The sequence below is a fragment of the Castanea sativa genome, chromosome 6 (assembly GCF_040712315.1).
Source record: "Castanea sativa cultivar Marrone di Chiusa Pesio chromosome 6, ASM4071231v1".
NCBI classification, from domain to species: domain Eukaryota; kingdom Viridiplantae; phylum Streptophyta; class Magnoliopsida; order Fagales; family Fagaceae; genus Castanea; species Castanea sativa.
Genome location: NC_134018.1, coordinates 48,815,221 through 48,832,870, shown reverse-complemented (window position 1 = coordinate 48,832,870; position 17,650 = coordinate 48,815,221). Strand labels below are relative to the sequence as shown.

The 17,650-nt window shown below is 33.6% G+C and overlaps 1 protein-coding gene and 1 pseudogene across 1 annotated transcript; one reads left to right on the top strand and one right to left on the bottom strand.

The window, feature by feature from the left end:
• Positions 1 to 5,452: 5,452 nt before the first annotated feature.
• Positions 5,453 to 9,398, top strand: LOC142641512 (caffeoylshikimate esterase-like; annotated as a pseudogene).
• A 1,337-nt stretch (positions 9,399 to 10,735) lies between these two features.
• LOC142639132 (spliceosome-associated protein 130 A) lies at positions 10,736 to 17,016 on the bottom strand. Its single transcript, XM_075813242.1, has 4 exons — positions 13,851 to 17,016; positions 13,063 to 13,554; positions 11,793 to 11,948; positions 10,736 to 11,076 (listed from the first exon to the last, which is right to left on the bottom strand). Exons 1-3 carry the CDS (start codon positions 16,863 to 16,865, stop codon positions 11,811 to 11,813), a joined length of 3,645 nt encoding a protein of 1,214 aa, XP_075669357.1. The 5' UTR covers positions 16,866 to 17,016; the 3' UTR covers positions 10,736 to 11,076; positions 11,793 to 11,810.
• Positions 17,017 to 17,650: the final 634 nt, after the last annotated feature.

Sequence of the window (17,650 nt, the reverse complement as noted above, 5' to 3'; positions counted from 1 at the left end):
TTAAACTCCCGATTATAATTTTTTCTTCTTATATTTTATCTATATATATATATATATATTAATGGTCAAAGTTTAGAGAAAATCCAATTAGATTTTAATTAGATCCTTAATTTTATGCCATGTGTCCCATATAATTTTTAATTTTGTGTCAAGTGAATTATTAACGCTCTGTTTGTTTCGCTGAAAAACCTTCTGTAAAGATAGTTTTCCACATTTTCCAGTGTTTGGTAGCACAAAAAAAAATGGTCAACGGAAAACTGTCTTTAGTCAACGGAAAATCTTAATAAAAATAAGGCTTGTTTTCTATAAGTTGTTTTCCAAAAAAAAATTTTGGAAAACAATCTTTCTCATGGTATACTCTCTTACTCTTTCTCTCTTCCCTTTTCTTTTTCTTTCCTCACACCCTCACTGTCACTACCTCTTATCTCCCCTCTTTTATAGATCTCTCTCTCTCTCTCTCTCTCTCCATGTTTCTTTTCCCCTTTATAACACAGTTCTCTAATTAGATTTTCCCCCCCTCATTGCTCAGTAATTATTCCATTCCTCTCTACTAACTTGCAAAGGAGAACATATTTGCAGCAGTAATTATTTCATTCCTCTCTACCAAAATCTCAATTCTTTACTTTGAATTTCAAACTCGATTTTATTTTTTTCTCTAAGAAATTTTTGGTTTGATAGATTCTAGGTAGTTATTTTTTGCACATAAGAGTGCTAAAAAAATATAAAAAATAAAAAAGAAGAAGAAAGAATGAATAAAGTAAAAGACGAAAATTTTAAACATAGTGCCGGATCTAAATTGCTTTTGCATAAGATAATCTTTACGGTAAATTAATAATATTGTTATATAATGAATGATAATTGTTTAGGGGAAATGTATTTGCTGGTAGATACATTATGCAGATACTATGTAGTAATAATATACTATGTAGATACATTATATTAATACATAATTTCGAGTAATATTAAAGACTTGTGGTTAACCATAGTAGACAATTAGTGTACAAGCAAAAAGAATAAACAATTAAAAGTTATTGTTATTTGTACTTATTAAAGATGTATTCCTATGTCAATTTTATGTATATAAACAAATGATTTATATATATATATATATATATATATATATATATATATATATATATATATATATATATACGTATGTATGTTTGTATGGACATTACTGTCCATATATATGAGCAAGATGAGTGGTAGAGATTATGAAAATTTGAAAACTAATTTTGATTGTATCTATTGTCAAAATTTTAGTATGAAAACCAAATTCATTCTTGGTTTTTTATTTATTTTATTTATATTGATAACATTAGTTGGTTTACATAATACACATGTTTTAAATTACACAAGAAATTTAAAAAATAAAAATAAAAATTTGCATACCAAACATCAGAATATATTCTCAAGTTCATTTTCAAGATCGTTACCAAACACTGGAAAATGATACAGTTTTCTAGAAAATGCTCTTTGAAAAATGAACCATTTTCTAGAAAACGTTTATGCTGAAACAAACAGAGCGTAAGTGTAGAAATCAAAGAGTCCAAATCCAATTAAGTCTTGATTTTTGTGGCCGGTAAGTGAATTATTAGGTGTAAAAACCAAAGAGTCTAAATTATAAATGTATGGTTCAAAAAATGAGTAAGCTAAATAATGAGAAACTATTACATATTTTATAAATGTATAGTTTAAAAAATATAAGCTAATATCATGTATAATTTAAACCTCTTTTCAAAAAAATGTATAATTTAAATTATATAACTGTGATTGTTTTTAATTGTGCCTATGCATATGCAGGAGTTTACATACTAGTTTAAATAATAGAATAGACAGTTCTATATACAAATCCAATCAAAATAAAAACCTATTAATGATTACCATAATTATGTATTTAATAGTACTAAATAAAACCATAATCATATATAATAAATACCCATTGATGATTACCGTAAGTTTATATTTAATAGTTTCATATAAAAACAAAATCATAATAAATGTCCATAAATAACTATCATAATTATTTTATTCATATTTAATTATATACAAAATACAAGAGAGATAAAAACATTTTTTAAAGATAAAACCATATTTTATTAAACATTGGTTATTGATTAGGTATCTATATAAAATTGAAGTTGTTTTACTTTTGCTTGATTTTATGATATCTTGCCGTATAAGATTTTGTGTCTCATAATTTACAAGTCATTATTATAAAAATATATATCCAAACTCTCATGATTTTACAATATTTTTATAAAATGTTCATGTGGTCAATCTCTTATTTGTTTTCATTTAGACTCGTCATTAATATCATTTTTTCATTTATCAATAATCACTCACTACATCAATAGTTTGAATTTTTTTTTATACAATAGTTTGTATCTCTAGCATTATTCCAAAAAAAAAAAAAAATCTTATTACATATTATTTCTTTAAATGATATAATAGACAATTCTATATATAAACATAATCATAATAAATGTCTATTAAATATTAACGGTTGAAAAATCACAAACCTTCTTAAATTTGACACCTTAGCAACAAACACCTCATTGGTTAAAATTTTGTATTCCCAAAGCTCTTTCCCTCTTTGAAAGTTAAAACAAAAGATTTTTCATAACAAAAGTTTTTCTTCGACCAATAAGATGGTACATCAGGCAAAGAAATTAGATCCAAAAGTGATATTGTTCAAGGCGTTACACCTTTTCCAGCAGAAATTCTGGAGAAGATACAACTTCCCAGCTCCAAATCATTAAGGATTCTTTAACTTATGCAATAGTTTTTAGCTTTAGAAACTACTGGATATGGATGAGAGCACAGCATGGTGATTGAGTCACCATTTTTTTTAGATGCTATGAATATATATGTACCAAAAATCCAAAACCAACATTGAATTTGTTGCTAAACGATGAAGGGACATCAGTTTTATTTGAGAAAGTAGTCATGTTATGAAAGAAGGATTTTTTTTTTACTGGATTCATCATTTTCTTCATCGATCCAGAAAATTTCTTTTGGAAATCTTTATTGGGTAAATTGCAAATTGCATCCCTAAAGTTTGGGAATGAATGGATTTTACACTTTAAAGTTTCAAAATTTAGATTTTACCTCCTGAAGTTTGGGGTGTTTGGATTTTACACCCTGACGTTTTAGAACTTGGATTTTACCCCTAAAGTTCAGGGTTATTTGAATTTTACACCCCTAAATTTCTAAAACTTTAGGAGGTAAAATTCAAACACTCCAAAACTTTAAGGAGTAAAATCTAAACACTCCCAAAATATAAGGGGTAAATCCAAGTTTTCAAATGTCATGATGTAAAATCCAAACATCACTAACTTCAGGGGATTAAATCCAAATTCTGAAACTTCAGGGTGTAAAATCTATTCACTTCCAAACTTTAGGAGTGTAATTTGCAATTTACCCATCTTTATTTTACATCAATGAGGTGTTTATTGTTGAGGTGTCAAATTTAAGATAGTTTGTGATTTTTCAACCAACAATATGAAAAATGTGTCACTTAAACCTATCTTCTTAATAATTACCATAATTATTTCTTTAGAAACAATTACCATAATTATCAAATTTAATATTTAAATAAAAAACAATATTTTCTTAATTTTTTTTTAGAATCGATAACACATAAATTTGTAAATAGTACGTAGGAAAACTTCTAGTAACCCTATCATCACTCATAACATAATAACAATGGAGTATCATATCATATTCACTGTATTCTACAATTGCATAATAATTTTTCCAATTTTCACTTGGAACACATTTTCTGGCGTTACCAAATAGAGCACCAAGTCCACGTTGGCAAAGTGAATTATTGACAAAAATCAAATAAAAGTAATTAATAGTATGTGAAAATTGGCATGCATGTTTAGAATATATAGAACATCAGGGACGTAGCTACCTTTGGACTAGGGGGGCAATGCCTCCCCAATTTTTTTAAAAATATATTATTATATATATGTGTACTAATTTTAGCAATTTTGTTTTAAAAAAATTACATTTTTTCCCTAAAATAATATCATTGATTCTTTTAAGAGTAATGATATACTTACAAACTTTTTTACAACTTTTTTACAAATTGTTTTGGTAGCAAATTCTTATTGGTTCGCACATGGACCTACCACTCACATTCATTTTTGTTACCTACTAGTAACCATTTATCACATCAATAGTTTATAAAAAAGTTTGTAGCGCTAGTATTTTCCTCATTTTAGTGACTATAAAAAAAATTTATAAATTTAAAACAGAATATACAAGCCCAAAAGAAATAGATCAACAACAAAAATTACAAATGGTAAATCTAAAAATATAAAAAATTAAGCTCAATTAACCAATTTTATATAAAATAAGCAACCTTGCCCTTTAAAAAATTATAAACAAAAATAATTTTGTTCTTACCAAAAAAAAAAAAAAAAAATCTCAATAGCTAAGTAATATCAGAATTAAAGGTTGAAATCGCTGCACACAGCCAATAATAAAACTGCCTCTTAACTCAAAGTTCTGGCTCCATCCCTGCAGAGCATGTAATCTGATAGTGACATTTTCAAAATATAAATTTATTAACAAATTATTGAATAATGTAACATTATTTAGAGTTACACCAAATATAACTTGAACCCATACCAAATATATATATATATATATATATATATATATAAAAAGCAGAAAAGTCAACGATCGAGTACGTAGCAACTTACAATCCAAAACTGCTGGTCAGCAACAGCATGCCAAAGCAATAGACCGGATAAGATTCATAACTTCTTTTTTTTTTTGACAGATTATTAACAACCTATCTGAACCCTCAAAAAGTTAGGCAAAACTTCCTAAAAAAAAAAAAAAGTTGGGCAAAAAATTTGTAGGCTTGGATTTCTCTCATCTTCTTTGCGTTTAACCTATAAAAAGTTAAAAAACTATCATTAGTCTTTCCATTTTTAATATATTATACACTACTATATATATAATAAAATTTTGGAGCTAACAATTCTATCAATGGTAAAATATGTATTTAGTTCATATCTTTACGTTTTTTTACATTATTTTTAATCTAATTCTTAATCTTTTAGTGTCGTATTAATTTAGTCTCTGTCATTATTTCTTGGATGAAAATTGCTGACGTAACTAACAGTTAAAACTAATTTTGTATGTTAAGGACCAAATTAATACAATTGAAAAGTTATGGACTAAATTAGAGTCTCTATCAACCAAAAAAAAAAAAATCATTAGGGTCCAATAAAAAAAAAAAAAAGAAGTCTAAAATTAGGGTCTTTTGGGTGTGAACGGCACTTTATAAGGGATATAGCATTGTAGATGAGGTACACCACTGGCAACGTAGCCTAAAGAGACGGGTATAGCATTGGATATATATAATAATAATTCATCATCTTCTATTGTGATTCACTGATTTGTTTGTATTTAAAACACGCCTTCAACTTTCAAAAGCTCTCCCCACGTTTCTCTGATACCAAAAATTCTTAGTACTAAAAAATTAATGCTTTTTACTGTATCTCTTTACTCTTTTGTTATAAATAGTGTCTCTTCCTTCATATTTTTGGTAAACTCAAAAAGTCCCAAAAAAACCAAAACCAAAAAAACCTTATTTGCTCTTCCTTCTTTTTCTTCTTATTAAAGTTTCAGAACTCAGAAGCCTATTTCTTCATGGTTTCTCTCTCTCTCTCTCTCTCTCTCTCTCTGATCATACACTATCTATTTTTTCTCTCATGCACACAAAGGGTTTTGATATTAATGTTCTTCTCTTTCTTTTAACGTTTGCAGGCACAAGCACCTGACTTAGGAGGTGTTAAATATGAAGAGGTAAGCCTGGTTTCTAATATTATAAATTCTACTATCATATTATATATATATATATGTGTGTGTGTGTGTGTATTGAATTCATTGTTGATTGTTTGTTTCATAATTTTGCAGGACTACATAGTGAATTCCCGTGGATTGAAGCTTTTCACGTGTAAATGGATTCCAGAAAATCAAGAACCAAAAGCCTTGATTTTCTTATGCCACGGATATGCTATGGAGTGCAGCATCACCATGAACAGTGAGTTTTTTTGTTTGTTGGTTTGTTTGTTCATTAATTTTATATGGAAAACCAAATATATAGAACAGCAAATAAAAAGTATTCTAATATCATTTTGGTGATTGGATTAGGTACGGCAACCCGGCTGGTGAAAGCGGGTTTTGCAGTTTATGGGATAGATTATGAAGGCCATGGGAAATCAGCAGGACTGCAGGGCTTAGTTATGAGATTTAACAATGTTGTGGATGATTGCTCTGATCATTTTACAACCATATGTGGTCAGATTTTACTCTCTGTCTCTTTGAACCTAAAAAAAAAAAGCATATAGATCACAAAGTTTCAAAACGTATGTGTTTGGGTGTTAAATAACTGCTTTTTTCAAAAGCTTAATATAATTCTTCCTTCTAACACTTCCTTCGCATCCTCCACGTGCGGGCTCCAACTCCCTTTTAATGGATGAGTTATAGATAAGACTCAACACGTATGATTGTAAGGTGAAAAAAAAAGTGATTAAATTTAAGAGCTGCCACCCTGATACCATGTTTTAAACCATTGATAAAGTTTCTAGGGTCGAATTCTATTAAATGGTTAGAATTTACTCAGTTCTTATCACCTTGAAAACTAACTTAGAAATTTTGGAGAATTTCAATTATAATTCAGCAATAAAGTCTTAGTTTTTGTCTTTTTCTGGTTTGATGGAAAAAAAAAAGTTCAATATTGTGATTCTAATTAGCCTCTTTTTTTTTTGTGTGTGGGTGATATACAGAGAAGAAAGAAAACAAAGGGAAGATGAGATATTTGTTGGGTGAGTCCATGGGAGGTGCAATGTGTCTGCTATTACACAGGAAAAAGCCTGATTACTGGGATGGTGCAGTCCTGGTTGCCCCTATGTGCAAGGTATGAACTTCCATTATTCTTTTTTTTTTTCTTGTGGGGTTCAATCTTGTCCCGCTAGTTTTGGAGTGTGTTGAGAAAAGTATGTATACGGTCCTGTTGCAAACTACTTTGTAGCTTGTACAGGTTATATATTTTCTTTCTTCATTTGTCCTTATACAGTATTCATTGGATGTGACCTGTAATCTTTATGTAATTTTGTCAAAAAATTAACTGTTATAAGAGAGCGTTTTTCATATTTTTCATAATTTTTTTGCGTACACGGTTGGTGACACATAACTAGCTAGAACAACTTTTTATAGGGACCATAGCCATAGTTTTATAGAGTACGTTTGAATAGAGTTTATTGCTGAAAATTAAAAATACGGTAGTAAAATAATTTTTAAATGTGTGAATAGTGCTGTGAACCTATTTTTAATTTTTTTTTGAATAGAGTGCTTGTGGGTCCCATAAACAGTGCGTGAACAGTGTAACTACAGTACGTGAACAGTAAAATTGGTCTCCCGCAAAGTGAAATAACGTGCATAAACAGTACCGGTTACTGTTCATACACGTTGAAAAAAAAAAAAAAAAGAACGACAAAACTCAAAATCTGCAAAACGTAGCAACAATAATCTGTATCCAAACCACACCTTAGTCTTAGACAATAAATCCGTGTGTAATTAGTCAAAAATAGAATACAATTGTTTTAGACCATTAAAAGAAGTAGAACTTTCAAAAAGTACTTTTGATAACATAAAATAAAAGAGAAGCCAAGACGACTTTGGGAGAGCTCGTGTCGTGATTTCTTGGGTGACACTTCTATAACGAAATAACATGGCATTAAGTCTCCATGATCACCAAGTATTAAGGACTAGAAAATTCATGTTTTAAAACGGTATTAGTTGACCAAATCAATTTAAAAGTAGTAGTGGTAGACACTATATATGACAAATGATAATATGTTGAATGTGCGAATAGAAAAATCTGGATCCAACTCATGGTTTGAATTTTTCCAACAATTAATTATTTGGGAAAATCAAAAAGCATATAAGATTAGTTAGCCTCTAGATTCAATCTTGACAACTACATAAAGATAATGACCATTTAAATATGACTTTATTTTATATTTAATTTGTTTTCAATTTTTATATTTTGCACAGATTGCTGATGACATGAAGCCTAGTCCAATAGTCATCTCTATCTTGACAAGGCTATCCACAATTATTCCAACATGGAAAATAATTCCAGGACAAGATATAATTGATCTTGCCTTTAAAGAGCCCGAGATAAGAAAACAGGTATATATCTCCTGCTTTTGTTTTTATTTCCTATAAATAATAATAGGGAAAAAAATAGAAATAGTTTATATTTAGTAACAAATAGCTGAATAAATTTGCAACTTTACTGTGCCAGTGTGAAACTGAGTGTTAATGATAACATTTTAATAGGTAAGAGCCAACCCATATTGCTATAAAGGGAAGACTCGCTTGAGAACCGGATATGAACTTCTCAGGATTAGTACAGACATCGAGAAGAGACTTCAAGAGGTTAGTTCACATTTCTATTTTTGGACCTACAAAGTCTTTTTTTTTTAATTATTATTTTCTGTTCTATTCTATAATCTAGTAGGAAGTATTCCAGCATAAGATGATCATTGTCTATAACATCAATTCTTCGGTTACAATGAATCCTAAGAAAGGTATATATAGAGATTAGGAGGTAGAGTTAGACATACACGAGTTGAGAAATATAATTGAGCCTATTGAACCTATGCGCAAAAACCTAATACCTCTAACAATTGTCGACTCTGTAAGACATTGTACATTTTGTTATAAAAAAAGAAGAAAAAAGAAAGAACTTTGAAGAACTTTTCTACTATATGGAAGCAATTGGACAAGAGCATGAGTTAACATGAGTTTTTCTTTGACCTTTGTTAGGTTTCATTACCATTTTTAGTTCTGCATGGTGAAGAGGATAGAGTGACTGACAAAGCTGTTAGCCAACAGCTTCATGAGGTGGCTTCAAGCACAGACAAGACCATCAAAATGTATCCAGAAATGTGGCATGGTCTACTCTATGGAGAACCACAACAAAACTTGGACATAGTGTATGCAGACATTATCAGCTGGTTAGAGAAGAGATCCACCTTAGGAAACTCGAGGTTGGAGAGGGAGCATAAGCATGAAAATGACCGATCGCTCAAAGACTAACAATGTGCCTGAAAAACAATAGCACTACTGTTTTAGCGGCCAAAATTTGGGGGTGGATGGAAATTAATTAGGCAAGAGCAAGGAAAAATTTATGCCTGCTTTTGCTACTATAAAGAGGGTGAATTGAATATTAAATTTATTTATAGCTCAATTCATGTGTAAAAGAGAGCTTGTTAATAAGTGTGGCCCCAGGTTTGAAATACAGATACTATTGTATCTAAAAAAGAAAGGCTAGACCTTGGAAATTCATTACTATTTCTATTACATATTTGTTTCTTATTGAAAATTATAATTTTGCATTTTGATCTTTGTTTTGCACCTACTCTCATTTTTGTGGTTTGGAAGAATAAAACTCAACCCCAAATCTTAAGATACACAAACCCCTCTTGAGGTTCGGGGAATAACACTCAACCCTAAATCTTAAGATAAATTATACTCCATCTCTTTAAGGTTTAAAGAAATCAATACAATAATTCTCCTATTAATAATTGTAACAAAATACTCTAAATTTTAAAGAGATCCCTTTAATCAAAACATAGCCATGATTATTGAAGGCTTTCTTTTGGTTAAATATTGTTACATGTCACCAAATTGTGGCTAGGGTTTGATTTCGAGAATCTTTTCAAAATTTTGAATATATGGTAATATTATTAACAAAAGGACTATTGTGTTAATTTTGCTCAAACTTCAAGAGAAGTGAGTGTCGTTTTCCTCCAAATCTTAAGGAAGATCGTGTAATTTACCAAAAGTAGAATAAATAAATAAGTTGGAATCAAACACGTGCACTCTTTTGACAACCATGCCTACAACTACAACCACATCCATACCTACAGCTACATTGACATTTTGCTTAATGTACTATTTATTAATTATGATAAGGAGATATAGACGTTATTATAATCTAAAGGTTTCAACTAATTTAGCCCCGAAAAAAGGTTTGTGAATGATTTCACCAAATATTTAAAGAATGGGGGCTCTAAACACACCAGCCAAAGGGAAAACAAAAATGGAGGAAAAGGAAAATAAAGCATAGCTTTTATAGTGATAATTCAGTTGGGAGAGGGTGGATTTGAACCCTTAATATTTTTGTTAAAAACACCAAGAGATTCCAATTGAGTTGAGCTACAAAGCTCTTGGCAAAAAAACATAACTTTTATAAACTCATCAGGCATCAGACTGCATTTTAATCGATTCCCACAACAATTTAAACTTAAACTATAATGCTAGTTACAAAACATATCTATTTTACAATGGTTGAGGAGATATGTTACAATTGGTGTATAATAGAAACAATGCTCCATGTAAGTGATGTTGCACGTGCACCAATCACAACTTGCCACCTCAACAAGTTGCAAAAGTTTTTAATCTCTGAAACTGAAAACACATTACAGACAAAGATTGCATACTACCCATTCTTCTAGATCACCATAAATTGCTAGCTGAATAGCGTTAAAATTGCATGCTCAGAGACAAAAGAAACAGTGTATGAATGTTGATTGTTTCTAACTACAGCAGTGTCTCATTGTTCAAATTCCAAACTAGGTCGGACAGTATTCTCACATTATGCGATCCTGCAGGTTTATGTTAGTTTTTACAACTCCGATTAGTGACAAATATAAGTTCAGAATATATCTAAGCGCTGAGCAGGCCTTACACACATTGACCAGGCAAGAATACCAGTAACTTTAACATACAATCCATGAAAAGAACAAAGTCAACGATTTTTTTTTTTTTTGATAGGTACAAAACAACGATAAATTATAACCAAATACAACAAGAAAGGCTGTCTGGGATTTCCAATATGCTTGGCTTTTCCCAACATTAGGTGATTGCGTCTCCGTGTCTTGTTTAAGAATCAGACAACATTCCTTTGCCTAGCATCTACTGCCTCCTCAGTGCAATTACAACAGCTAATCTACGTAGATCAATATCTAGAACAGTGGCCTGCATATACAAAGTACAAACAAATTATGGGTAGGATTTGGCCATTCTTAAAACCCTAACTTGGTCGCAGTAGTCTGACTCTTGGTACTGTTATTAGGTTTTATTCAGTTTTCAGTGGTCTGCACTCTGCAGTTTGTTTACCATCTATATTTATTAAATTTAATTTCGTTCTACACCAAGAGTCATAATTCTGTTAGACTTGTAGTCCAAGCAGCACGTATAAGCTCATATAATCTGTCAATTTTTTCAGAGTTGGAATGAGAAGATAGCCAGCAGCCTAAAAATCTTCTTATAAAATGTCATTGCCTTCTTGCCTAGGAGAGAAGTGTGAACACTAAGGTTTGATTACATATGCTTCCATAATTCTTCTTCTTTCTTTCTTTCTTCCATCATGAATTGAAACCAGCACGGAAATTCTGCCTAAAGTAGACTGAATCTAAAACCTTGGGATTAACCCCATCAAAGCTTTTCCTAAATTTCTACTCCATTAGTGCATAACGGTATATAAACCTATAACATATCACACCATAACCAGCAAAAGATAACACAGTGCAAAATTTAAAGAACCCAGCAAAATTGTGCCCCAAAAGCTGCACTGTTTTGACACAATGTCAGGACCAATTTGCTGGGTTCACCAATGTCTAATTATTTATATAAAAAAGAAGAAGAAAGAAAGCTATATTGATAAATAAATAAAATGAAGGGGAAAAAGGCACCTTTAAGTTGTTTTTTCTTCAAATGATCTTATTTCGAACTTCTTCAAGTTTCTTCAATATCTCTCCTGGAGTTCTGTCTAATTCATCTGCAATTTTTCTCTGCAAATCCAGAGGCAGTGTAGGGAACTGCTCACATAGATCCCCATCGATCACATCCTGCCAATTAACAATTCAGTACTTCCAGCATTGTTTCACAAAGTTAAGGTCATAAGTAATGGAACCAAATATACATACTCGCTCAGTTACAAATTGTTAGCCCTCTATTCCATTCTGGGTTGTTCAAAAATGAAGTCCCGTTTGAAAAGTCAACTTATAAATTTTCAAACATACCATTTACTTTAATTAAAAAGTCAGTACCTCTCTTTTGCTAAAGTATAAATTAGGAATGGTAGTTTTGGAACATGTACTTATTTTTTTAAATGTAAAAGACATTTTTTTTTTATAGGTATGTAAAAGACAATGTTTTAAATGATGTTCCCTTAAAAAGTTAGATTGTCTAAGCAAGCCTAACAATAGGGGAAAGAGGGTGTATATATATGAAAGGAAGCAACCTGGAACGGTCAAAATTGATCCAATTAATAACTGGAAGTTAAACATGATCACCAAACACTGCTAACATTTTGGATAAGAAACTATGTTCTAATATTATTATGAGTAGGACCAGCATCAATAATAGTAATTATAAATAATTTTAAGGCAATGGTCAATAGCTCATACACAGATCTGTCTTAAACTGTAGTAACAACAACAACATCATCAATAGTAGTAATTGTAAATATCCTAAGGCTATGGTCACAGTTCATATACAAGCCTTTCTTAAACTGTAGTAGCAACAAACAGTAACAATAATGTTTTGGCAGTAACATTAAATTGATGAGAAATAATTCAATTGTCCTTTGAAATCCACAGGTCACCTCCAAAGAAAATTTATATTTGTACATATGTACACATGTATGTGAGATAATAACTTGACTCATTCCAAAAGCCACCCTATTAGTGGAATCTTTTCCTTGCCCATATAATGACTCTAATTTTCTCCACAGAAGAGATCAAAATATGCAGGATATCAACAGCACATGCCCTATATGAGAAACAGCAGACCTATTATAAACACCTAATGTAAAGAAATACAAGAATCTCAAACATCTTTACTAAATTGCAAAATATCATTGAAGAACAAAATAGCAGTTAAAATAGGATTATCCTGCACGTATGGTGGTTATATGGACAACAAGTAATATAACAAAAAAGAATAAAAAAGGCATATTACCTTAACCGGAAAATATGCAGATCTATAAGCCATGTGATCTCTTCCACACAATGGAGGATTATCCTGCCTCAGATGCATCTCCAAGTGAGAAAAGAAGTCAACATCATCACGGGATGTGAATGCTAGCAATGCCCCCAAGCTCCCCATCACTGTGCCATATATGAGGCACTCTCCACCTCCTGGAATTAGAGATGCCTTCTGCAAGCAGGTGACAACATCACCGACATGAAACTGCACTATCTCCTCTACCTTGTTTGGAGCTCCATTCAACTTCCCCTGCTCCCATTTTATCTTCCCACCAGTTGGATCTTCTTCTATCTCATCTGAAACATCCTGTGGTAATCGCACAAAATAGACATTCCCAAACTTGTCTGCCCCTGCCATGGTGTCAAAGTCTATGTGGTATGATGCAGTCAACCATCTTGGAACACTATCATCAGCAAATATATACAGTTGATTCTCATCCCGTCTGTACTTGCAGTAATGGAACGACTGCAGAGAAGACACCAAAAGCAGTTATAGAAAGCACTTCCCAACACCCCACTTTCAGTATACACCACAAGCAATTAAAAGACCAGGATACAGATTGATTCCACCTACCCAACTAGTGATTAGAATGACCACCCAATGGTATGAATATATATGATATATGGTTTACTATCTATCAGTCATTAAAGGTCTGATAAATTGCTATTATTCGAGTGCTTCATGTAATTTTTTTTTTTTGGGATAAGTGAGTGCTTCATGTAACTCAAAGATATAAATAAGAAAAAGAAATAAAACCATACCTCTTGAATGTCACCAACATATATCCGATCACGGTAAGTGTGAATAGAGACAATAGTGTTGGGGAACAGCTTGTTCTCACATTTTCTAAGCAATCTCCTCTTGCCCAAATCATATAATCTGAGCACAGGTCCTATACCAGCAAGTAATCTTCCCTGAAACTGGCACAAAGCAGTAGGAACACCTTCCACTTGTGTCTTGTGCAAAAGTTCAAGGGATCTTCCATCCTCTAAAAATCTATAAATATGAATAAAACCAGCAGTTGAACTTTTTTTGGGCCAAAACTGTAGTCCTTTTGCTGTGCCAACGGCTAAAAGAGTTCCATACTCCTTATCATGGAAATTCACAGTGCATATGCTGAAAGCAGCTTCATTCTCCTGAAGCTCAAGCAGACAAGTTGTACTTGCTGTCTTTGGGTCAAGAACTCTGATGCAAGAAACCCACCTTTCTGACTCTGCATTGGGATAGCCATAGTTCTCATCTGAGAGGGGATCATCTTTGTCTTCATCATCACCACCATTCTCCATCTTCTCTGCATTACCATTTCCATTTTCACCTGTTCCAGAAGCCTCAAAGCACTCCTTTTTTGCAGCTTCGCGCTCTTCAGCAGAGAATGCTTTTTGATCACTCTCAATAATTACCAACAATTTTCGCTTGGGTTGAAGGACAAACTTTCTTGGGGTGTACCTTAGAGGAATCACAGTTTCATTAAATGTTTCACCCAGTCTCTCAATAGTGAAAACCCTCAAAGCATCACCAGCAACAGCAACCACACCTTCTGCACATTGGTCGGAGGCAAATGACGCTGCATATTCAAGAGTCTCATACGACAGGGGTGTTAAAAGAAAATGTCCTTGGTGAATATAACCAAGCCAAGGTCGACTTGATAAGCAAAGCATTGCACGCTTGCCTCTTACAATAATAGAAAAGAGCTTTGGGGCTCTCAGTCCCAAGAATCGAGAACGGGAATCAGAAAGCTGACCAGTCACCATATCTACAACTGTTCTGAACAAAACCCCATTCTGTAGACCAGCATTAAGAAAAAGGCTCGCAGGATGATCAGCACCATCTTCCCCACCTACTGATGCCTGGACTTCAAGAAAAAGAAGAGATTCTGGAGCTGAAGAAACACTTTGTACACTGAGATCCTGCATACCTTCGTCAGGGTCCAACGTTAATATACGAATCGTGTTGTCATATGAACCAACTGCAAGGAACCGGGATCTCTGCCTTCCTTCAGGAACAGGGGCAATGTCCAAACAAGCCACATCACCATTCATTTCATGCTTATCCACCTCAATCAATTGACCAGTGATATCCACCTCAAAATACACCAGTTCACCCCCACTAAGTGCAATGACTACTTGAAGTCTGTTAGAGCCAACCTTGGCAATTGTCCTCTTTCCAGGAGCTCTCCACTCATTGATACGTCCATCCTCCCTAATATGCCTTATGCCATTGGGATGAACTTGCATGAGAGAGTCATCACCTATCAAAGAAACAGCAAGTGAAGGGGTAGTATCAAGAAACCCACTATCACTAACTTCTTCAACTGTCTCACCAATGGAAAGAACAAGAGTTGCATTTGAGAATGACACAACAATGTATGCATCAAACTCATCAGTGACATTCTTTTTAACAGTCCAAACTGCACTTGGTACACCAGGAAGCTCTGACACAGCCATTTCACTAATAGCTAAACCAGGTCTTAATATTCTGAGGGATGAACGAGGACCCCGCCCACAAAGTGTAAAAATCTGAGGCGTTTCTTCTTCAAAGAGATTTACAACTTTCATGTCCATTATTGGACACAAGCTCTCAACTTGGTCAATCCTAAGAAGGTTCTTAAGTCGTCTGGGTTGGAAAAACACTGGCTGGAAACCTTCTTCAGTTTCCATCAACGAAGCCGACGAAGACTCCACATCGGCATCATCACCTATCCCCTGGAACTGATAAAAAGCATGATTCCCAAATTCTGAAGCAGCAAATAAGTGACCCGACTTCAACACACACATGGAAGAAGTAACTGGAATTGTATCAAAATACTTAATCTTCAATTCCGTAACATGGTCATTGTCATGGTCCAAAGTAACCTTAAAAATATCCCCATACTCCGTTTGCAACAGAAAGAAGAACATCGCTTTCTGCTTATGCGTAGCTGCTGAAACAATAAGAACCCCACGCTCGGCAGGCAAATCTGCACGCCTAGGAATCACAGCCCTAAGATCCGGGTGTCCCTGATTCTTATATATCACAAAATTTTCCGCACAAACCAACACACCACTAGGCCCATCCCCACCTCCAGGAACAGTAACAAGCATATTTGCACCATTATCAACAGCCTCCGTCCACTTCCTAGACACATGGTTAAGCCCTAAATCAAGCTCATAAAAAGTCAAATTCTTCTGAGCATCACCTGCTGCCACCCCAGTTGAATCCTGGTCTGCCTCCGAGTAATCCAGCTCAATAGCAGCAAATATGGGATTATCAAATCCACAATCCACCCCACAAATCGAATACACTATTGTATGCGACTTATGCGCCTCCAAAGGAGAAGAAATGGTAAGCCTAGCCGCTGTATCCCTATTCAACACATAAACAAGCTTCTGCTTCTCACAAGCCCCAATCATCACAGCCCTACCTTTCGGATCGATACCCAAGTACTGACCCGGAACTATTCTACGACACCCAGATTTCCCAAAAGTTTCTTGGTGAATTTTATCGAACACATTCTTTTCCTTATTGTATTCAAGTATTACAATCCGACCCGAGTCGGAACCCACAACAATATAGTCTTTCTGAGACCCAGTGAGCCTAAACTGAGCTAAAGACCTAATGGCACCGAAAGTTTCGACGGAGAGAAGGGTTTGGATTTTACCGTTATCGTCGGGTCGAAGAAGCTCGAGGAGTTTGCCGCGCGCGACCACGATCTCTTGCGACTTGCCGCCGGAGAAGCTGCCATTGATGGCGCAGACTATGCCGGTGGCTCGTTGGAGAGTAAGACTGTAGAGGTACATGGCTTAGGGGGGGAATTTTTGTGAGCTAGGGTTTTGAAATGCGAGGGAAAATTTGGGGATTTAGGGTTTTAGAGAAGGGACATTTGGTGGTTTTTGGTTTTTGAGAGGGTTTTGGAATTGGGTTTTTTTGGGTTGTAATTGTGAGGGAAGAAGAGCGTGCTAGTGTCAGTGTGTGATAAACTGGTGATTTAGAAGTGAGTTTAGAACCCTAGTGGACTTTTTGGTTTTGGTGGGGTGAGAAATGGACCAAATCAAATGGTTTCTGGGTTTGTTTGAATCAGACGGTTGAATTCGAACTACTACTGGTGAGATGGGCTCTGCATAGGCTATAGCTGCTGATCCGAAATGCACCTTCACATTAAGATTGGCCTTGGGCCCAAACAAGTAAGAGCATCCGCACTGGGAATGCCAATGCCAAGCCCATTTTACCATTTTCACCCAAAAAAGTGGCTTCATGGGACTTCTAAAATGGCCAAAATGACGCAATACCACAATTTTCAGAAATTTTTAGCAAAAAAACACTGTTTCGGAACTAAATAGAGAAATACCACTTTTATGGTACTCGAGTTTGCCAAACTCGAGTACCATTTGGAACTCGAGTTTAAGACACTCGAGTTCCTAGAAGTTTTGCCACTGTAGCACTGCTGAGGTGGAAATTTGGCGAATAAAAAAAATAATGTGATACTCGAGCTTGGTATACTCGAGTACCATGCAACAAAATACACGAGTATAACATGCTCGAGTACCTTTTATAAAGAAAATGTTGTTTATTTTATTTCTACAGT

Bases quoted from the DNA above. Each gene is read 5' to 3' on its own strand.
- LOC142639132 (XM_075813242.1), bottom strand. From the start codon at position 16,865: ATGTACCTCTACAGTCTTACTCTCCAACGAGCCACCGGCATAGTCTGC. The intron at 13,555-13,850 runs GTATGGTTTTAT...TCTTCTCTGCAG, and splicing joins ATGTTGGTGACATTCAAGAG to TCGTTCCATTACTGCAAGTA. The intron at 11,949-13,062 runs GTAATATGCCTT...GTTAATTGGCAG, and splicing joins CTGCATATTTTCCGGTTAAG to GATGTGATCGATGGGGATCT.